Source organism: Lemur catta, chromosome 12 (genome assembly GCF_020740605.2).
Source record: "Lemur catta isolate mLemCat1 chromosome 12, mLemCat1.pri, whole genome shotgun sequence".
Taxonomy (NCBI): Eukaryota; Metazoa; Chordata; class Mammalia; order Primates; family Lemuridae; genus Lemur; species Lemur catta.
Genome location: NC_059139.1, coordinates 76,199,892 through 76,221,990, shown reverse-complemented (window position 1 = coordinate 76,221,990; position 22,099 = coordinate 76,199,892). Strand labels below are relative to the sequence as shown.

Here is a 22,099-nt window from a genome sequence, read left to right as displayed (position 1 = left end):
TCATTGCCCAGACTGATTTTGTGGAGTTTTTCCCTGTTTTTTCTTCCAGTAGTTTCTTCAATTCTAGTAGTTTAACAGTTTCAGATCTTAGGTTTAAGTTTTTAATCCATTTTGAGTTGATTTTTGCATATGGTATGAGATTAGGGTCTAATTTAATTCTTCTGCATCTGTATATCCAGTTTACCCAGCACCATTTGTTGAAGAGACTATTGTGTTCTCTTGGAGCCTTTGTCAAAAATCAATTGACTGTAAATGCGTGGATTTATTTCTGGGCTCTCTATTCTGTTCCTTTGGTCAATGTGTCTGTTTTGATGCTAGTACCATGCTGTTTTAATTACTATAACTTTGTAATATATCTTGAAATCAAGTATTGTGATGCCTCCAGCTTTTTTTTTTTCTTTTTTGGTTTTTTGGTTTTGTTTTGTTTGGTTTTGCTCAAGATTGCTTTGGATAGTCAGGGGCTTTTGTGGTTTTATGAAAATTTAACATTTTTTCTTTTTTTTTTTTCTGTTTCCGTGGAGAATGACATTAAAATTTTGATAGGGATTGGATTGAATCTATAGATCACTTTGGGTAGTGTGGACATCTTAACAATATTGATCTTTCCAATACATAAACATGGGATATCTTAATATTTATTTGCTTGATCTTCAGTTTCTTTCATCAATATTTTATAATTTTCAGTATACAGATTTTTTTACTTCCTTGGTGAAATTTACTCATGAGTATTTTATTATTTTTTATGCTATTGTAAATGAGATTGTTTTCTTAATTTCTTTTACAGATAAAAATCTGTTTTTAGTGTGTAGAGTGCTTTTGATTTTAGTATGTTGATTTTGTTGCCTGCAAATTTATTTAATTCATTTATTAGTTATAATAATTTTTGGTAGACTCTTTAGGGTTTTCTATACATAAGATCATTGTGTCAGAAACAGGCAGTTTTACTTTTTCCTTTCCTATTTAGATGACTTCATTTTTCCTTGCCTAATTGCTCTGGCTAGGACTTTCAGTACTATGATGAATAGGAGTGGTGAGTGGACAGTCTTATCTTGTTCCTGAAAGCTTTTTACCACTGAAGATGATATTAGCTGTGGGCTTGCCATATATGGCCTTTATTGTGTTGAGGAACTTTAAAGGACTATGTTTGAGGAAATTGAACAGAGGGCATTCTTTTTCAGTATTTGAGGAGGCTCAGAGTTTTGAATTTCTTTTTCAATGATAATAATAATAATCTGTCATGCCATACCAAGGTGAAAATTCAGTTCCCATATATATGTATTTTTATTGGTTACTTTTATATTATATTTTTATATTAGTTATTTTTAAGCCTCTGGAACCCATCCTACACCAAGAGTCTTTATATATGTAAATTCTAAGTTTCTGAGAATCAACTGCAGACCCTCCTGAGAATTTGGAGCATGCCTTATTAGCAAAAGCTATTTTCCCACTTATGTTTTGGAAGTTTGTGGAATGCTAGATAAAGTAAAGATTTCTGGAGGATGGCTTAGAATTTACCTAATTTCCTAGAAATGACCTAGTGTAGGTGAGGGTTCATCAAGAACTTATTTTGTCTCATAGTCTGATAGGAAAAACCTATTCATTCAATATTGCACTTTGACAAAGATTGTGATGTTTTTACATTTTAAAACTAAGAGTAGTATCTATAAATAGAAAAATAAAATGCAATAGAGAATATTTATTATATAAGTAACACCTAATATAATTTTAACAAGTGTATTTTAATATAGAACTCCTAAATACAGCAAAATGAGAGATTCTCATTGTTGCTAATTACATCGTTGTGGAAGCCACAGTGATTCTTTCAGACCATTCTTAATTATAGAAAGTAAGTTGTAGGAGATTCCAATATACAATTTAATTCTTGAAAGGGCAAACAACTAGGACTACTTTGGCTCCTGAAAAACTCTAACTTGGTCTAGAAAATAACAGAAGTTGTTTTTTAACATATAAAAGTAAATATTGCATGCCTTTGTCAAATTTATTTACAAAGTACTCCAATAATTACCAAACAAACAAGTTTAAATAAGTGCTAAAACAGTAAAAGTGGCTGATTAAGATATCTAATTCTGGAAGCCAATTAATTGTTTCTTTAATCAATTTTTATGTTTTACTCTATTCTATCAAAATCTATTTAATTTGCTAATGATTTGTGTGTAAGGTTGTAAACATTTATGAGGCAATTTTTATACTTAGTATTTTATAGAATTTAAAGGTATGAGGGTTAATACAAAACAATTTTTATTTTAAAAATGAAGAAACTGAGGCCATGTTTGTTATTATGTTTATTAACTCTCTGTCATTCATAACAATAGTAGTGACTGAACCCAGATTTTAAGGATCCCAGTATAGCACTGTTTCCAATGCATCATTCCACTGCCATTTTGGATGCATTGTTAAGTAGTTACCTGCTTTGAGACACTATGTCACTGAGTCCTGACTTTTCTTTTTCTGGGAGGATATTATGGAAACCAGATGAAGGAGGCAATGGTAGCGTTTAGACAAGGCTCAATGAACAAAGGGGTAAATTGAAAAAAATAATAAAATACAGTGACTGCTTATAATAGAAAGGAAAAGATAATTGCTAAAAGGAGTACTGCCAAATAGTTTTTTTTTAATTATCATGGGTACATGATACTTGTATGTATTTATAGGGTACATGTGATGTTTTGATACAGGCATACCATGTGAATTAATCAAATCAGAGTAATTGGAGTATCCATCACCTCAGGCCTTTATCATTTTGTTGTGTTAAGAGCATTCTAATTTCACTCTTTTAGTTAGTTTAAAGTATACCTTAACTTATGGTTGATTATAGTCTCATTCTATTTTTTTTATAATTTTTAAGAAAAGGATTTAATCTTTCTTAAAAACTATGACTAGTAAACAAAAACTATTGACATTAAAGAATAATTTTTTTCAAGTTAGCAATTTGAATATTCTGTTAATTATTACATTATACCAATATTTAAAAATTAACTTTTATTCTTATAAAGTATTTAATTTATATATATAACAGCCTATACACCTTTCAAGAGGCTATCACCCCAGATAAGACAAAACAAACTGTAATATAATTATGAAAATCAAACCAGAAATACTTTTACATTTCTGGGGAAATTTTAATACTGGTGTCATGTACTCCTAAGGTGCCACTAGGTACATAAAAAAATTAAGAGAATGCATTGAATATATTTAGAATGAAATGGAAATACTGAGGCATCAGGCCCCAATGGTAAATTAAGACTGCGTCAGCTTTTGGTAGACCATAGCCTTAGAATTGTAACACTTGGTCAAAGATACCTTTGGTTTAGTACCTGAAATTCAATGCCAAGTGACCATTATCAGGAATAAGCTGGGCGATTTCATTTGCCGTGGTTACCGGGAAGGTATCATGATGAATAAATGTTCAGAAATTTAAAAAGCTGAGATAGACTGTTTAACTGAGATATCAGAAGAAATTTCATTTATAGTGGCAAAAATTGATTGTGTCTGTGTGTGTCCATAGGAGCGAATGGTTCTCATCTGTCCATTTCTAATGCCATTGATCAGTAGATAATTCATCATCTATCTCCGTGCCTGACTTCTTATCCCCTTTATAAAGATCCTACAATACAAAAAGAAACAAATAGAAGCAAGTGGTTTCAACTGAGCCTGGAAAAGGACAGGCTTAGGATTCATGAAAGGACTTAAGGAGGGCAATTGCTGAATTAGAGCAGCCTTGTTGGGGGACAGGGAAAAACTGAGGAAAGTATGTACTGAAAACAATAAATTACAAAAACACAATGAAGTAGGAAAAAAGAGAATGCAGGAGCCCCCTCCCAGCTGCCATGTACGGCCTTTATCTGCCCGGAGCTGGAGATAAGCAGCTTGCTGGAAGGCAGATTTCCATTTAATATGGTTCAATTTTATATGATGCTTCATACGCTCAATGCTCCACCCTGTGGTTTGGCCTTTTATGAACTGCACCATTTGCTCTGGGGAGATAGCTCAAGTCAATGCAAAAAGCTTTCTAATCTAACATGAAAATAATGAATTGTGTTTATAATTGAATTATTAGCCAATGAAGACTGCTGAGAAATGCAGTATGGCATTTCAGCAGAGCAGTATAACATATAAAATTATATCTCCCAAAGCAAAATAGCCGATTTAATATGCACCATGAATGTATTCCAAGAAAGCTTGACAGTTTAAAACCATCTTGACATGGCAAGTGTTTTCCAGATGTACAGTATTTGTGTTTGCATCGAAATGAATAGAGCAAAGAATGAACTGCTTTGTGTGGGCAGCAAAGGCTTTACTGTCCAGCTAGTTCATTGATATCCACGTTGTATATATGCCTGACCCCAGTAATTATAATGTTCATGTAACAGTCTAACCCACACTATTCAAACAGAAGTTTGCATCGGTAATCCTTCATTCTTCAAGAGCTGCAATGTTAATGTAGGTTCTCAGTCTTCAGTCATTTCCTTGATTTCTCTGTGGTTCATTTCTTGGATTGCTTATTAATCCTAATTCCTGGAGCCATTTAGTCTGTATCAAGGGTAAATATGCAATGTATGTGCTGCCACACCATCACGCAGTAAAAAAAATATTCAACCCGAAATCAGAAGTCCTGGTTTAGACCTTTTACTACCTAATTTTGAATGAGTCACCTAACTGAACCAGAGTCTGCTTAGCAGTTTGATAGATATATTAGCCATCTCAAAGAACTTTTGGGAGATTTAAACAAGTAATACGATGGCACCTTTTATATCTAATTCTTCCATAGTTACTTCATGTTCTGCTAGCTCAGATTTGAACTAATTTTTCCCCAGTCAGGCTTCTGCCTGCTGAATTTCCACCTCAGTACATATCCTAGCTTCTCCTCAAGTTAACCAAATTAGACATCTTATCTCCTCCACCTCACTTTCCCCATCCGATCCAGTATCTGAAAGTGTTGTACACACATTAACTGCATGTCAGAACTGCTCTCTTGCTCTCCATTCCTACTGTCACAACCTTGGTTTGGGCCCTAATCACCTCACGACTATTGTAGCTTCTTCACTGCTCTCCTTTCCTTAAGTCCTTCCCCTCAGTAATCTGTCATTCCCTGCTGCCAGCATCACAAAGTAATGTGATTATAACACTCTCCAACTTCACTTTATTTAAGAAGAACTGTTTGTCCATGGCAGGAGTTGCATTCCCAATCAGTGTCTTATAACTTGCCATAATATTGAAAACATAAGAACAAAAATGATGACTGAAGGATTCTGCTACTGGGATTAATTACCACCAACCACCAAACAGCCAGAGGTGCCTGATGAGTCTGGGTGGAGGGAAACCATTAGTGCCCCACCTGTGCCTTCCTGCTGAGACAGGACACGCCATCCCTTCCTTCCTCCCACCAGCTGCCCTGGAGCTCCAAGAATGGAGTCCTACACGCAGGAGAAAAAACCCTTTTAGCAAGACTTGCTGACGACTAGCTTTTTGTCATCCATGTTTCTTGAGTTTCAAAAATCAGGCAATCGCAATATAAATATATTTTTTTAAACTAGTTTTCCTAAATAGTCAAAGTATAGAATGATATACTGACTGGCCTCTTCTCCATGTGCAGTGAAGACTGAGACTAATTTATTTACCCAGTTAATTTTATACTAACCCTCCCCTTCCTAGTCTGTTAATATAATCTTGAATTTGTGATAACATTATAAACAATTATTTAAACTATTCTATCTTTTCATTAAAGAATTATCTATGTATTTGCATTTGATTATTTGATCATATTTGTAAAATTACTTTCACTTATTATAATTTATCTATTTTTCCCACTTGTTTGCACCCATTTAACACTAGGATTTTCCCTTCTCAAACTGCTCAATATTATTATTAATTTCTTTGTTGGCTTGAATAAATTACTAAGTATGGGCATAGATACTTATTTTATTAGGTAAGCCCATGATTATACACAACTTTATTAATAAAAATAAATATTTATTAATATCTCTAAATGTTGCATGCTGTTTCTTAGAGTTATGATGAAATGTTCAAAGCCATGTCTTCCTCTCTTTCCTCTTTAATTTTTAGTCCAGGATTTTTTGGAAAATCTTTGTAATTGGTAGCCAGCAGTTAGCTGGCACCCTTTCTTGTCTCACTGACCAGGAGGCTACTGAGCAAATTCTCTGCTTACCTGGAGAGAAGCCCCTGCTATCTGAAGCTGTGCACGGGTGCTATGACTCTGGTCTACGTTTTCTGAAGGTGTCCCATTGATTGACTGCTCTTAGTTTGCACTTGCTTCCAACTCCTGCCTCTCTGTGCTTAGGATTGTTTTGTTTTTGTTTTTGTTTTTTATGCTATGGTAGGAAAGTCCATATATTTCTCATGGATGCTTGCATTAATTTCAACTTCTTGAAAATGGAAAGGTTTTTCTTCAGTTGAATTTCATTTTTCATCATAATTTTAAATTTTCTTTTTTTCTTTCTTTCTTTCTTTCTTTCTTTCTTTCTTTCTTTCTTTCTTTCTTTCTTTTTCTTTCTTTCTTTCTTTCTTTCTTCTACTCTTGATTTTATGTTTCTCTGGCTGTTTAAATAGCAATTAGTTAATAATATGTCTAAATTTGCCATTTTCTTCCTGTATGGAAAAATTTCTCAGGTTTTCCCCCTTTGAAGTGTTACTTCTTCAGTTAACTTCTTCAACTATGGATTTTAATTATATTGTCATAATTTTTAATTTTCTTGCCATCTCTTTTTATCTTACCATATTACCTTTCATCTCAGCATCAAGGCTTTTCATTGTGGTTTCTTATTCCTGAGCTTTATTAAAGATGCTTAAGGGTCTTGTGAAAATATCTTCTGGTTCCTGTAAGAAATACTTTTCAGAATTATTATTCTCTCTGAGTATTAAGACTGATACTCTCTTTAGCTCTTGTTATGATACATTTTTCATTGGTCTCATGTAGGTCTCTCTTCTCACTTTTACATTTTACTTATCCTAGAACTGGGAATAATCTATAAAAACTCAATATTTTTAAATAAGAAGTTTGTGTTCACAGCATATATAAAAAAGTTTTTTAAAAGTACAATACTCAAGCTATAAAATTACCAGGGAGTTCTCAGTATTCTCCCTACTCTTTAATAGTTTACCTGTGAGGAGAAAATACACTCCTGTATTCAAATTATATCACCCACCCCGCTTCTTCTCCCATCCCACATCCCTACAAGCACTGTTTTCTACCCTTTTTAATCATTTGGATGCTGTCCTCTCTGTGTAAATATGGAGAGATGAGCATGAAGCACAGAAATAGTACTCTGGCTACTTAAAAATCAGTACACCAAGATGAAGTATTGGCTGCACTTTCTCTGATTCTGTGAAAACAGGATAAACAGTAGAGATTATTATTTTCTTTAAAATGTGTTTTTCTTTTAACTTTCTTTAGGGAAACAAAGCTGTTGTGTTTCATGAAGTGATATGTGTATACTCCTTATTCTCCTTGCTGCATTTCTTAATCCAGCTCTATCAATTTTATGGTTTGTGGAAATTCCCTATAAATTGCTGTTGTTAGTGACCTCACTTTCATTCTGAGTTTTTAGGGCCATGTGGATTTTTGCCATTGCCGATGTTTTATGAAATGCTTATTACAAGGTTGGAATAAGTTGTATTAGGGTTACTATCTGGGGACAATTTCATTCCACTTTTAAAAACAACAGCCTGCTTGTTGAGGACACAGGTATAGAGAAGTACGAAGAATCTAGGAAAACTTTTGAATGTTGATGTCCCTAACCTCTTTATAAATGTGTGTGTGCGCGTGTGTGGATAGTTATTTTAGACAAGACTGTAAATTTCTGGCTTAGTTTCTTTATTTAAAAATTAGGGAAAATCTATAATAGTTATAAATTACTTTGTACATATTTAATTTCATGGCAACATAAAATTAAGTCAATGTACTGATAATTGAGACATTTTGTATTACAATCAATTCACAAAGAAGCGAGTGCTTTGTTAAACTTTCTAGCCTAATCCAATTTAAGTTCTTCTTTCAGTGTGCATTGATTTTCAGTTTTTCTTTTTAACAAACTCCAACTTATAAGTATTGATGCTTCTATTTTTGGTGAAGGCATTTTTCTCTTATAGAAAATTTTGCAATCAGCAGCATTGATTGAAAATAGTGTGTTTGTGGTGAAGCATTTTCCTACCATAGGTAGCTGACACTGATGGATCTTTTTCAATCCATAGTTCATTGAAATGAGAATACCCTAGGTTAGGTACAATTTTCTAGACTTAGAACAGAAAGACCAAAACCTTGTGATTTTGAAGTATATTTAGGGGAATATAAGTTTTATGTATTCGATGAGTATCCTGTCTTCTACCTGACCCTGTTGTAAAGTATAGACGATAAACACCCTGGAAAATGACTCATTCTCCATCTTGGAAGTCATCTGGACCTCTTCTTTCAGTCACTCTAGAACTTTATAGAGAAAGAAAGTTATGAAACTTGTATCTTTTAACTTTGAGGATATAGTGTGTTTGTATTTCAGTTCAGTTTAGCATTTCAAACCTAGTCATTTTACATAGAGTATTTCATTTAAGTCTTACTAGAGTTTCTGAAAGGTAGGTTTTGCTATATTTACTTTATAGATCAGTAGAGACTGAGCTAGTGTACATAAATTACCCTACATCATGTACTTAATTAGTGGCAGAGCTAAGAGTTCATCTCAATTTTTCTGACTTTAAAGTTCATGCTCATTAATATCATGTTAAGTGCATTGGTAGGATTTGATCTTCTGTTTGTGACGGAAACATGACTACAGTTGCATAACCAGATAAAGCTTTATTTATCGTACATGACTAGCAGTGCAGTACTGATGCAGGTGCTTAAGGAAATCCTCAAGCCCCAAGCTTCTCTAGTTTCCTTTTCTGTCATCCCTAGCATGTAATATTCATTGTCATTGTTGCAAAAAGGCTATTTTGCCTTCTGGTATCGTGTATGTATTCCAAGCAGGAGGAAAGGGGTGAGCAAAAGAGAAAAAAAAAAAAACGAAACACATGTTATTTACATTTATTTATTTTTTCTTAACCAGAAAAATAGCTTTCCTGGAAGCCTTTCATAATATGTTTTCATTTATATCTCATGAACCAAATCTACATTGTATAGCTACTCTAAGCTTCAAAGTAGTCTGAACAGTCAATTTTAAATCAAATTTATTGAGATATACTTTAGACACAATAAAATTTATGCATTTTACATAACAGATCTATGACCTTGGACAAAAACATACACTCATGTAATCACTACTCTAATCAAGATTCAGAACATTCCATCTTGAGGAGACAAACAACATTGTGCCATCTTGAACAAAATTTAGGTTCTTAGAAAGGAAGAACAAGACAGATGATATTAAGGAGGGCACCTGCCACACTAAGGTTAAAAACTGAGGTACTTAAATAAGGGTTTGGAAAAGCAGAATTGCAAAACGGGAAATACCCTAGGTGGGAGAAGACCTGAGTTACACTTCAGCTTGCTTAAAAAGTGACCTTGGACAAGCCTCTGAGACCTATTTAATGTCTCAGTTTCTATATATGTGTGTGTGTGTGTGTGTGTGTGTGTGTGTGTGTGTGTGTGTGTGTATACACACACTTAGGTTTTGCAAGGTCTTACATGGGTCCAAAATCATTGTTCAAATCAAATGAGATAATTTATGTAAAAGAACATTGAGATCTATGAAGCCTTATTGAAATATAAAGAATTGTCTTTAATTTCCATTATCAGAGGTGTTTCCTTTTGAAAGGGATGATGAACCTGAACTTATTGGCCTGAGATATCACAGTTGTGAAATTCAAATATTCTTGTAAAATATACTAATTTTTAAATGTATTAATGGCCTATAAAATAAGACAATAAACAGCTATATACAGTAGTAATTTTATAATATATTTGCATTCTTTTCAGTTTTCCTTCACACTGTGCCTCTTTCAATTGGGTAAAATAGCACTAAATATATAAATTTCTGAAAACTTCAAAGTATATATCCATTTATAGCTAGCATATTCTTATGTGATTTCCCAGTTATTTTATAATATTTTGAAAAGTATTACCTAACAGTCTTTGATTCATGTCAAATATAAACTTGATTTTGAGAAATTGTACTTTTTGCAAAATCAAATAATGCTGAACTCTTGGAGTATTTAGGAAAGTCATTTCTTTTATTTGTTCTCAATTTTGAGGAGGAAACACTCTTGAAATTCATTCCATGGAATCAGTTGCAAAAAGTTAAAAATCAAAACCTATTGTAAGATTTTGAGGGCACTCTAGACTCAGAGCTCTTGATTGCTTGTCATTTAGGATCTATGAAGAAATATGATCATTTGTGGTATTTATTGCTCTCAGACCTTTGTCAGAGCACTACTCTGAATTCAAAATCTTGCCAAAATTTGGCTTTTTTGTAGACTTTTACCATAATCAGTGTCAATCAATACCAATATTTATTGAAAATAAAGGTATCTGGTAACATTGACATTCATTTGCTCTGGACTATTACTTTTTTAATTAAAAAATTAATTAGTATTATTTCCCATTAAAATCTTTGTTCTTTTTTCCATAAAATTTCCAGGTTGGATTCAGTGCTGGCTTTGTTGATCCTGGGGGAGGCTGCCAAATTAAACATGGCCTGCTTGAAAGCTTTAATGGACCTAGTGAGAGATTTTCTTTCAAGCATTATGTCTGTTCAGAATCAGGTAACAACATTGCTACTTTTGACATGAAAAGAGACTTGAATAGGAACATATTTTATTTTTGCCACTATTTAAATTATATATCATATTAGAGCATATAATGTATATAACTTTGTAATAATAATTTTAATTAAATATAAATATGCATTTACCATTATATTTACCATTTATCATAAACAAGTTTCATTGTCATTATGTAACATTACATAATGGGGTAAGAATTTATTTAGCCATTTCTCTATTGTTGAACATTAAGTTTGTTTCTAATTGTTCATATTTAATTGCATGTAATGTTGAATGATTATTCTTATACATAAAATATTTACATTTCTGTGTATTTATATAGAATTAATTAATATAATTACTGAGTGAAAGAATAACAGACTTTCTTTTAAGGTTCTTGGGAAAAATGTCCAAATTGTTCTCCAGAAGATATAACTTTCTCACATTTCTATAAAAAAAATATAGGAAGGTGCCACACACCAAAATTGAGCTTTATATCAAAAAGATTCTTTTCTAACATAATGTGGAAAATAGTATCTCATTGGATTAATTTTCATTCGATTGTTAGGGAAATTGAAAAAGTTGTTCTTTCTATACTTATTATCTACTTATAGTTTTTGTTCTCTGAACTGTGTTTTATACAATCTACCCTTGTTTTTAATGAATACACTTGGAAATGTTAGTTTACTGTGACCTTTTAACAACTCCATAAAATTTTAAGATACTTATTTTAAGTACACTATATAGTACTTAATTATGACAGAAGATATTTTGATTATCTAATACCTATTTTCTCATTTCAGGAGGAAAGCTGCAAAGTAGATGATTTTTCCTGGGCCTGGAATGTGGTTTATCTATACACAACAATTCTTGCAGAAATCTGCTTGTATGCGGCCACTTCTGATTTACGAAAAACTGCTTTTGTTGGTTTCTGTGACTGTAAAAGTTCACGAAAAAATATTTTACCCATGGACAAATCAGAAAAACAGCCAGAATTACGAGAAACAAGTATTTTAAGTCTTTTGGAATATTTCTCTTCAAAAATGTCAGATAATTGTAAGTAAATTTTTTTTCACCTTGATGAGGAATATTTTTTAAGTGTCCTTGTCTACATATAGTAATAAGCTTTTTACAAAAAGTTAGCATTTAGAAGTGGGAAATAATTTTAAATTCCTACAAATTTAGGAAAAATATTTTATAACATGGAAATTTTTATTAATGATTTTAAAGCAACCAAAATAAAAACTAGATTCAGTTGATTTATTATGCCAGTTATATTTCTTGAAAACCAAAGATGGCCTTAGGAAACCTCATGTAGTGTATATAAAGTTTATTTCCTCTTTATTTTTATTTCTTTTCCCCTAAGAATTTCTCTTCTATCTTCAATTTTCTCTAGGCATTTACTGTTTCTCTCATGTTCTTTTCCTACTCAGAGGATTTCTCTACAATCACTCACTCAACTATTATAATACAGTCTTCACACCTGACATCTTATACTCCATCAAATAGTACCTGTCTTATGTCTCAAGACTAAAGGTCATTTTGCTCCTGTGTGTATGGGAGCTAATAGAATAAAATAATTTTATTTTTCAAAGGGTACTATGGGGGCAATATTAATTCAAATGAGTCCTTTTCAGTTTAATAGAACTTTCTTTATAGGTTTATTGTGAAAATATTGTAGTCTATATGTACTTATAATCTATTGTGTATGTGAATCTCACTTCCATTAAATTGTAAGATAATGGAGACTAGCGAATTATGTCTAAATTGTACTTGTGTTAACCCAGCATCTAGCATAGTAGCATATAATAGGTGGGCAATTAATGACAGTAGATCTATTAAGTAATAAATAAATCACCAAATTTGAAATATAGTTGCAAGATTTGGCAGTATTGAAGGAGACAAGATATTGTCCTTTGTCAGAACCATAGAACTATTGATTGAAGTAAATTTTGCTTGAATATAATTTTAAATAGTAAGGCTTTAATAGCAGATATTAATTTCAGTCTCTAAAACTTGCTCACTATTTTTAAATTACTTTCAATGTACTTTTGGTTTAACCAATAGATTGGAAACTATCAGTTCTGAGTGTAATTTGCTTCACCATCTCCCACTTTTCAAGATTATTTTTAATTGGTGCCAATTTTAAACACATCTTTATTCTTCAGTACACAAATGGTATTTTTTCCATGTTTTTAGTATTGCTAAAGTGCAGAGATATGTATTCATTTCTTTTGCTCTTCACCCTTTCAATTATTCAGAATAGTCATAAATCTTCCTGTACAGCAGCTCAACATATGATTTTTAAAATGCTACTAAACAGACTCATCTGACGTGTTAGGCCTTCAACTCTTGTCTAGCTGTAAATTAGTTCTTTTTGGCTTCTTTCACTGATCTTCTCATGGTGGGTCCAGAACAGGTCCTCCCTGGAGAGAATCTTTACTTTCAGAAGCCTCCTGGCCTCCCTTTGGCCATGATCCCCTGCTCTCCGGCATAAACTCATGATGTTGGATTTGCATCTTTGTGCAGACACACATTTTTTTCCTCTTCAGCAGTCTGATATTTTTTTCTAGCTAGTTTGTAATTTTATTGAATCCATTTGCTCATTGTTGATCCTTTCTTTTGACGTTTCTTTCTTCCCCTGAAGACTTTATTTATTTATTTATTTTTTTGAGACAGAGTCTCACTCTGTTGCCCAGGCTAGGATGCCGTGGTGTCAGCCTAGCTCACAGCAACCTCAGACTCCTGGGCTCAAGCGATCCTCCTGCCTCAGCCTCCCAAGTAGCTGGGACTACAGGCATGCGCCACCATGCCCGGCTAATTTTTTCTATATATATATGTTTTTAGCTGTCCGTATAATTTCTTTCTATTTTTAGTAGAGACGGGGGTCTCGCTCTTGCTCAGGCTGGTCTTGAACTCCTGAGCTCAAACAATCCGCCCTCCTCAGCCTCCCAGAGTGCTAGGATTACAGACATGAGCCACTCTGCACCCGGCCGACTTTATTTTGACGGCACAGAATTCGGGTAAGTTCTTGGAAGAGATTTTATCCTTCCGCTTATCATCTACCCCTTAACAATGCTCAGTTTTCTGGAAAACACACCCAAAATCTTCCTAGCTCAAATAATGTTTTCTTTCCCTATAATGGCATCAACAACAGAACTATTGAGAATTCTGTTGGCATTTATGTAAGCGTTCTGACTTCTGAACAATGCCACACATTGTAGAGAGCTATCAGACTTGCCAAGGATATGTTATCCTTGGTCATTGTTTTCTCATCTTTATAAATCTGAATAAGAACATTTGTTTCTGTATAGTATGAATCCAATACCAAGGGAAAAGTAGGGCATCCAAGAACAGCAAATGCTAATTATTTTTATATGTGTCTCAAGGTGAGCTAGACACCTAGATACTTGTATGGTGAGCAATGGTCTCATTAAAGTTGGTGCTTTTATATAATCATTTGTCATTGAATAAATAAATTGCTTTATTAGCAGTTCCTGCATCTCTTTGTTCCAACCACCAGACAATGTTATGGATCAAAGAGCCATCTCTACAGATCACATGCTATCAGCATTTTATTCTTTAAATGGCATGGTGATAGAGAAGTCGAAGGAAATCGCTAACAGACTAGATTCTAGACGGAGATGCCCTTTGTACATTTACAAGTGGCGAGAGACAATGGATGGTTTTGCATTTACTGATGTCCTTCTACGCTTGCACTTGAACAAAGCAATGAAATGATTAATCAGTATTTTGTCAGTGCTTAGTAAACACAGTGGGCAAGTAGATATTTGTAGCTGGATATTTGTAGAGGAATGCTTTTAAAGATTTGATCAGCAATAAAGAGGACAGGCATTTCAAAAGTACCTCTTCCACAGTCAAAAGTCAATACATTTTCTATGACATCAAACTTCTTGTATTAATATAAACCATAAATAATACTAGTGGCATTTGTCTCACTGATGATTCTGTGTATTTTGAAACCTTTAATTCCTACAGAATATTTGTGGTTTCTTGTGGGAAATGATTTAAATAAGTTAATAGTCTACTAATAGTTTGATTGAAGACATCTCAAGGATGTGTTCTGCAATTTTCTTTATCTCCGTCAGAGCCAGAGAGTATACCACCTCTGGACATAAACTCTTGCTCTTGTCTTCCTCATGTTTCTTCTACTGAATCTCTGGCTTCCTATGTCAGTCACTGCTATGAAAACTCATCACTTGGCAAATGCATTGTCAAATATTTCACCAGATTAAAAAACTATACTGATGTGGTTCATTATAACTTGATCCTTTATAGCATCACTGAATAATTTTTTCACATAGAGAAAGTGGTTTTGCCTGGGTTTTTCTGTATGTATGATCTTTGGTAATGAAGTCCAGTCCTGCAAGACCACAGAAAATAGAGGGTTCCAAAAGCAGTGTCATCTGTTTCCATATGATTACTGGAGAAGATGGTCTTTTTTTCTGGAAAGTGATATTAAAAACCTGGGGCTTCTGCTTTATTTAATTTAAAATTTTCTTTTCCTCATAATTTTACCCTTTAAGTCAGTCTTTTGTTAACAGTGAAAAAAAGTCAGCTCTGGAATAACATTAACCTGTACTGTATTTTCATTTTGTCACTTAGAATCCTAGATCAAAGCATTTAATCTTTCTAAACCTTACTTTCTTGGCCTGATAATTATGATAAGAATGCTATCCATATCATAGGACTTTTTGTGAGAAAAAGTATGGAAACATACAAACACTTGGCATATTACCTTTTGCATAAAGTTCAATAAATGTTAATAGATGTTATGGTTGTTAATATAGTTATTAATGTTGTTATAATAATGAGAAATCATCAGTGAGGAAGGATTTCTTTTTCTAACACTTATTCATACGTACACCATATCCTGAAGGTCCTTATTTTATTTATATATAAAGCTTTAAATGACAGTAAAAAACATTTAAAAATTGTATTAATGACCTTTTAATGAAGGGATTAAATAAAATTCACATGGATCATTTTTATGTAAAACCTTCATTATAAAGAAACAATTTAAATCATAGTTTTTTGAAGGCATTATTATAGGAAACTAAAATAATGACTTCCACAAAGATAATTTACTATTGATCTTACATAGGAGCAGAACTTGAAGAATCTAGAGGGATGCATGGCTACTTAGTGTGGCCCTTTCCACTCTAAGATTTATACCAGACAAGCTTTCGTAGAGTCAGGTGTCTATTAATTCAAGAGTGGCATCTCTGGGTAGTGACTGAAGTGCTGAGTTTTGGTGTTTTAAAAATTGAATAGAAATTTCTATCTGTTCTTACAAATACCACCTATACATTTAACACTTGATTGAAATTCAGAGTCTGACTTTTATTACTGCTTTTATGGAGGGCCATCCTACATGCTTCTCAGTGCAGTTGAGCTGCAGGAAGATTTGAATATGCTCAAGTGCCTGAATGAATCCTTATTTGAAATACAAATTTTTGCAGCATAGTCCCTAGAAGAGATTATTTTGAGTGGGAAAAATATGAGGGAAGGTGATAAAAATTAAATTATTTAAGCACACAGAAGTTTTGCTTGATCCCTATTGAGATTCTGATTTTGAAAAACATTTTGCCTTTATGGGTCAAAAGGATAATATTAGTTAACTTATATTTATTTAATTTATTTATTTATTGAGCTCTTACCATGTTCCAGGTACTTTTCTAGGCACTAATATGAATCACTTACTTCATTAATCATTACAACAAAATTACAAGATAGAGATTCATATTTTCCCCATATTCTAGATGAGAAAACTGAGGCACTAAAAGTTTATTTGTTCAAGGAAATATAATTAATGAATGGTACATTTGAGACTTAATGCAGGCATTCTGATTTCAGAGTCTATGCTGGTAACTACCTCTTTATACTGAGCTAACTAGGTTAGTTGATCCATTCAATAAAATTTTTAAAAAGTTGTTCATCTGCATGTTGAAGAATGTGAAAATGGTGACATTGAGAAATTCTCTCAGAGAGTCATTATCCAACAGCACTGTTTGTAAAAGCATTGCCACAGACTCTGTATTATGTGCGCTCCTTATTTTCAGTGTAGGTTGCTGGGCCTTGTTCTAGAACTTTGCATCAGACATTCTAAAAGATGTAGTCCAGGAATCTGTGTCATTAAAATACTTCCCACATTATAGTTTGAGGAAACCTTGCCTTCAAGTTTAGCTGTTAAACACAGTGGTAAAATGTTATCATAGAGGAAAATATTTCCTTTAATTGTTATTACAGACCTATAAGCATTCAGTTAGTATTTATATCTGATGATTTATATATAACTTTACAAATATGGAAGCACAGCTTTGTGTTGTATCCTTTACGTTTGAAATGCCATCTTTCTATGTTCTACTTTGGTTTCACAGTGATAAATGATAGATTTTTAAAGAAGCCTCAATTATCTGAAGTCTATGTTGTGATAATAAAACTTGGAAATGGTGTATTCTGTGGAAAACCAACAGACATAGATTCAGCGTGTCTTATATAAGAACACAAAATGTTTAGGAATAGATAATGAATGATAGAACCAAAAATAGAGGAGTAAAAATCTTCTCTATCATATAGTATAGTCTTGCTCTAATACAAACATCTCTTCTAGACCATTTGCAAATAGTGAACAGTTAGATTCTCCTTAAAAGTCAGCAGAGAGGTGGAACTCCCCATCTTGCAAAGCAGGGCACTTCACTTTTGGACTCAGTGAAAGAATCTTCCTTATATTACAATTAAATCTTTCTTTTGATATCTTCCAAATTTTGGCTTAAATTTTGCCCCCTCGTGGCAATCAACAAAAGCCTCTTCCTTTTCCAATGTTGCAAGCCCTTCAAATATGTGAAGATAATCACGCTGATTTTCCTTACCACTTCTGCATCCTGCCATCACCTGTATCTTTGCCTACTGCCTAGTTTCTGCGGTAATTTTTTGGAGTACATGAAAAACATATTTACAATATGGTTCATTATGAACTTCTTAAATGGAACCTGAGTACTTTCCTTTCAGTGTTGTCTCTGAATGGAAAAAGTAAATATAGCACTCTTTCATTTGTTTGTTGAGAATGATTTTCTGAAACTGGTTCTCCAATGATAGTAGTGAATGAAATATATGTCACAGTTGTAAAATAACTTTGTGTGCTTCATTTTGATTCATTTTAACTTAGGAAAAAAACATTAGTACAGAGCAATAATTCCTTTTTTAAAAAGTAAATGAAAGTTAATTGGAATATTGGAACCAGTTGAAACTTTTAATGATACTCTATTAAATCTTCTATATACCGCTTACCTTGATGAAGGTTATTCAGAAAAAGTATTCAGTAATAAGGTTGTGGTTTTTATGCTTAGAATATATTTAACTGCCTTAAAAATCTATATACATGTTAGTAATAGAACTGAGGCAATTTTAACAGTTCATGATTCTGTGTGCTGACAAATCTAAAAGTATAGTACTGCTGATTATTTTATATACATATACAGAATTTATCCAAATTAATCTGTTTTAGATTTTTAAAATAGCTTTAGTGATGTATAATTGACTTATAATAAACTGTGCATATTTAAACTCTACATATTAATATATATGCAGACACCCATGGAACCATCACAATAATAAAGACAATGGGTACAAAAGCCCAGACTTCACGACTATACAATCTACACATGTACAGAAATTCAACTTATACTTCCTAATTCTATTAAAATTTTTAAAAGGGGAAAAACTATAAATGAAAAAATATATCATCAAAAGTTTACACATACCCCTTTGCAGCTCCTCTCTTCCATCGTTCTCTACCACTTACCACACTCTGTCCCCAGGTAATCCCTGATGTTTCCATCACATTAGAGTAGTTTATATTTCCAGAATTTTAAACAAATGGAATAATTTACATAAGTGAGTCTTGCCTGGCTCCTTTCACTTAGCATAGTTATTTTGAGATTCTATCAATGTTATAGTGTGTATCAATAATTCTTTTTTTTTTTTCCTCTGTAGAATTCTATCATATAGATATGCCATAGTTTGTTTATCCACTCACCTGTTGGTGGACATTTGGGTTGTTTTCTGGTTTTGGCAATTACGAATAAACCTATTATGAACATTTGTACACAAGTCTTTGTCCATGTGGACATAGGCTTTATTTCTATTAGATAAATACCTAGCAGTAGAATACGGCGGATCATATGGTGAGTGTGTTTAACATTTTAACAAACTGTAAAACTGTTTCCTAGGTATTTGTAGAATTTTGCATTTCAAGTATAATAAGTATATAGGAGATCCTGTTCCTCCACATCCTCACCAAAGCTTGATGTGGTAATTCTTTTTAATTTAAATCATTGTAATAGGTATATCATGGTTTCTAGTTGTGGATTTAATTTTCATTTCTCTAATGACTAATGGTGTTGATTATTTTTTCATGTGCTTGTTTTGCATCTACATATCTTCTTTGATGAAAATTTTAAATAATAAGAAAAAAATTGTATATTTACTCATGTAGCTGCTATTTCTGGTGATATTTATTCTTTAATGTAGGTCCATATGTCCATCTGTCTCATTTGTCTTCTTCTTGAAGGACCTTTAACATTTTTTATGAGGTGGTTCTCCTAGTGATGAATACTTTCAGCTTTGTATATCTTAAAAAGTATTTCATCTTTGTTTTTGAAGGATATTTTTGTTGGGTTTAGAATCGTTAGTTGATAAATATTATGTGGTCTTTTTTGTCCCCCTTTCAGTACCATAATAATGCTGTTCTATGTTCTATTTTCTTTTCACTTGCATTGTTTCCGGCTCATCTAGCATCACCCTTATCTTTGGTTTTTTGTAACTTCTCTTTTTAATTTGGCTGCTTTTAAGATCTTCTTTTTATTAGGGTTTTGAGAAATTTGATTATGATACATTTTAGTGTAGTTTTCTTCATGTTTCATTCATGTGCTTGGGACTTACTGAACTTCTTATACCACAGAGTAGATGTTCCAGAAGAAATTTGTTATGTAACCTGTAGAGTAGAAAAATCAAAGTGATGTGTAGGTTTTTAGATGTAGAAAGACAGGTATTACAGAACTCAAAAACTGGCTTTGCAGATTCCTGTCTACTAAACAAGAATCATACTTTATAGAGATAGAAAACCTGGCCCCCAATGGCTTAAGCTAAATGATATTTATTACCTCATATAACTGAATAGTCTTTTGCTAGGGCTGGATTCATGCACAGCTGAATTTGGGGTTCAGGTATTGATATTATTACTTTGTTTTTCTCCACTCTCAGCTCTTCCCTGGCTTTAGTGGCTTTCCTCTTAGATCAATGATCTGGCAACCTGCCACTAGCCATCTTTGGATTGTTCATCCTCTTAAATTCAAGTCTAATGATAATCACAACTCATTGGTTTATTGAGTTATTTGCTTACCCTTGAAACATAGCCATGAAAATGTGACACATTGCCTTGCTTGGGCATAGGTCTTATGAAACCCCTGAAAAATTGGGGCAAGATTTGCTTTTCTTAAGCCACATGAGGTATAAGTGAGTAAATTTTTGGTAAATAGTAATGAATTTGTGAGAAGTAAGGTGAACCCCTCATCCCTGTAGCAACCCAGAAGATTATCTTCATTGTTGACACTGACTGTGTTAGGATTTGGACCACCAGGGTCTCCATACGGCATGTTGTCCTTATTAACGTGAAGGGTATCTTTAATTCCATCTTAAAAATGATTTCATTATTTTTTCTTCTTTGTTATAATCCCTTCTATGACGTTTAACACATTCCAACTTCAATTACATTTTAGATCGCTTCCTTCATCTATCACTCTTCAAAATTTAGACCTAGTATTTATTCACCTCACTCATCTCTCCTTCAAATGCCTTAATGACTGACGCATCTAATGGTAGAAATTTGCTGGGTAGTTTGTTGGGTAGTTAATACTTAATTTCTATTATTTGATACTAGTTTTCTTTTTTAATAGGCCAATGCTTAGATAGTACTTGTTTCATCATAATTTCATTCCTTCCTCATCCATCTAATTTTTGCATTAGAATGGGGTAAACATATCACACACATCAGGATATAAATGATTTATAGTTTTATTATCTTGCTCAATGAGGGGCAAGGAGACTATTTTAGTCACCCGTAGTTGTCATTAAGATTCTGTTTCTTTACATCTGTCTACTCTGATGTCTCATGATGTTGGATTTTTATTCCTATGCTTGTTTTTTGTTTATTCATTATTAAAAGATGGCTTTGGGCTCCAGATTTCACAGACTCACATAGTGTTGCAAGGCAGGAAGAAAGAAGGAGATACTGGCTCTCTTCTAGAGTCTGTCCCTCTTATCATAAAATAACAGATTTCCCAGAAGCAGCCTAGATGACTGTCCCTTGTGTAAAATTGACAGGACTGGACACACTGGTCACCACTAGCTACCAGGAAGCCTGGAAAAATAAATGTCTGGTGGAGAGGGATGCATTTGTTATGACCCATGAGAATTCATTTCCAGGATCTGGGTACAAAACAAGATTCTATTTTCAAGAAAGGAGCAGGGTATGGCTGGTGGGTAGACAACTAAGCATAGTTAATGACTTTCTTTGAACAATGAGAAAAATGTCAGGGTTTTTCAACTAGCACAACGTACTAAGACAACTTAGTGATCTATTTTATCACCTACAAGCTTTAATATCACAGCGTGCACAGATTTGGAGCTTGCCATCTTATTTGATAACATATCAAATGTCAGAGGGGCTTTGTATACACTGGATATTATCAAAGTCTAACATTAGTTTGTTTCGTAGAATTACTCAAATACTTGTAAAGTATGTTATTTTATTTTTATATTCACCTGGTGTCATTTGTGCTATTTTTGTTTTAACCTGAATTTATAGTACACACACACACACGTGTGTGTATATATATATATATATTTTTAATAGATATAAAATTGGTGAATTGTCATTTTTTTGGATACTGAATTATTTTAGTTTCATTTGTCTAATACTATTTTATAAATTTCTTTTTTTATAACTTTACAATTTTCCCACTGAGATTATATTGCTTTTATTTCCTTCAAGTAATTATTTTCTTGGTTGGTTTGGAAATAAAATAACACTCAGCACCTCAATCACTGTGTTCTTTTGACAATGTTGTAACGTTAGACTTGATCCTAATGCATCTGAGCCTTGGGCTATACTAACGATAAAAAAAAAAGATAAATTCAAATTTAAAAACTTATGAGAAATAACATAAACTCTATCACTGATTACCTATGTGGTTTATGGCTTATTATTTTTGTAAAAAGTCTACCAATAGGATGTGAAAGTCTGTCCTTGCTGTGCTGCTTTGTGTTGCTGGGCTCTGTGCTCCATCTT

At 32.9% G+C, this 22,099-nt stretch overlaps 1 protein-coding gene across 1 annotated transcript in view; it reads left to right on the top strand.

The window, feature by feature from the left end:
- TMEM232 (transmembrane protein 232) overlaps positions 1-22,099 on the top strand; it is a gene marked incomplete at its 5' end in the record, with an annotated part of 186,746 nt that overhangs the window by 38,339 nt on the left and 126,308 nt on the right. Inside the window, 2 exons of the mRNA XM_045565626.1 lie at positions 10,605-10,728; positions 11,532-11,784. Coding sequence (XP_045421582.1) covers positions 10,605-10,728; positions 11,532-11,784 — 377 coding nt within the window. The remainder of the gene's footprint in view (positions 1-10,604; positions 10,729-11,531; positions 11,785-22,099) is intronic.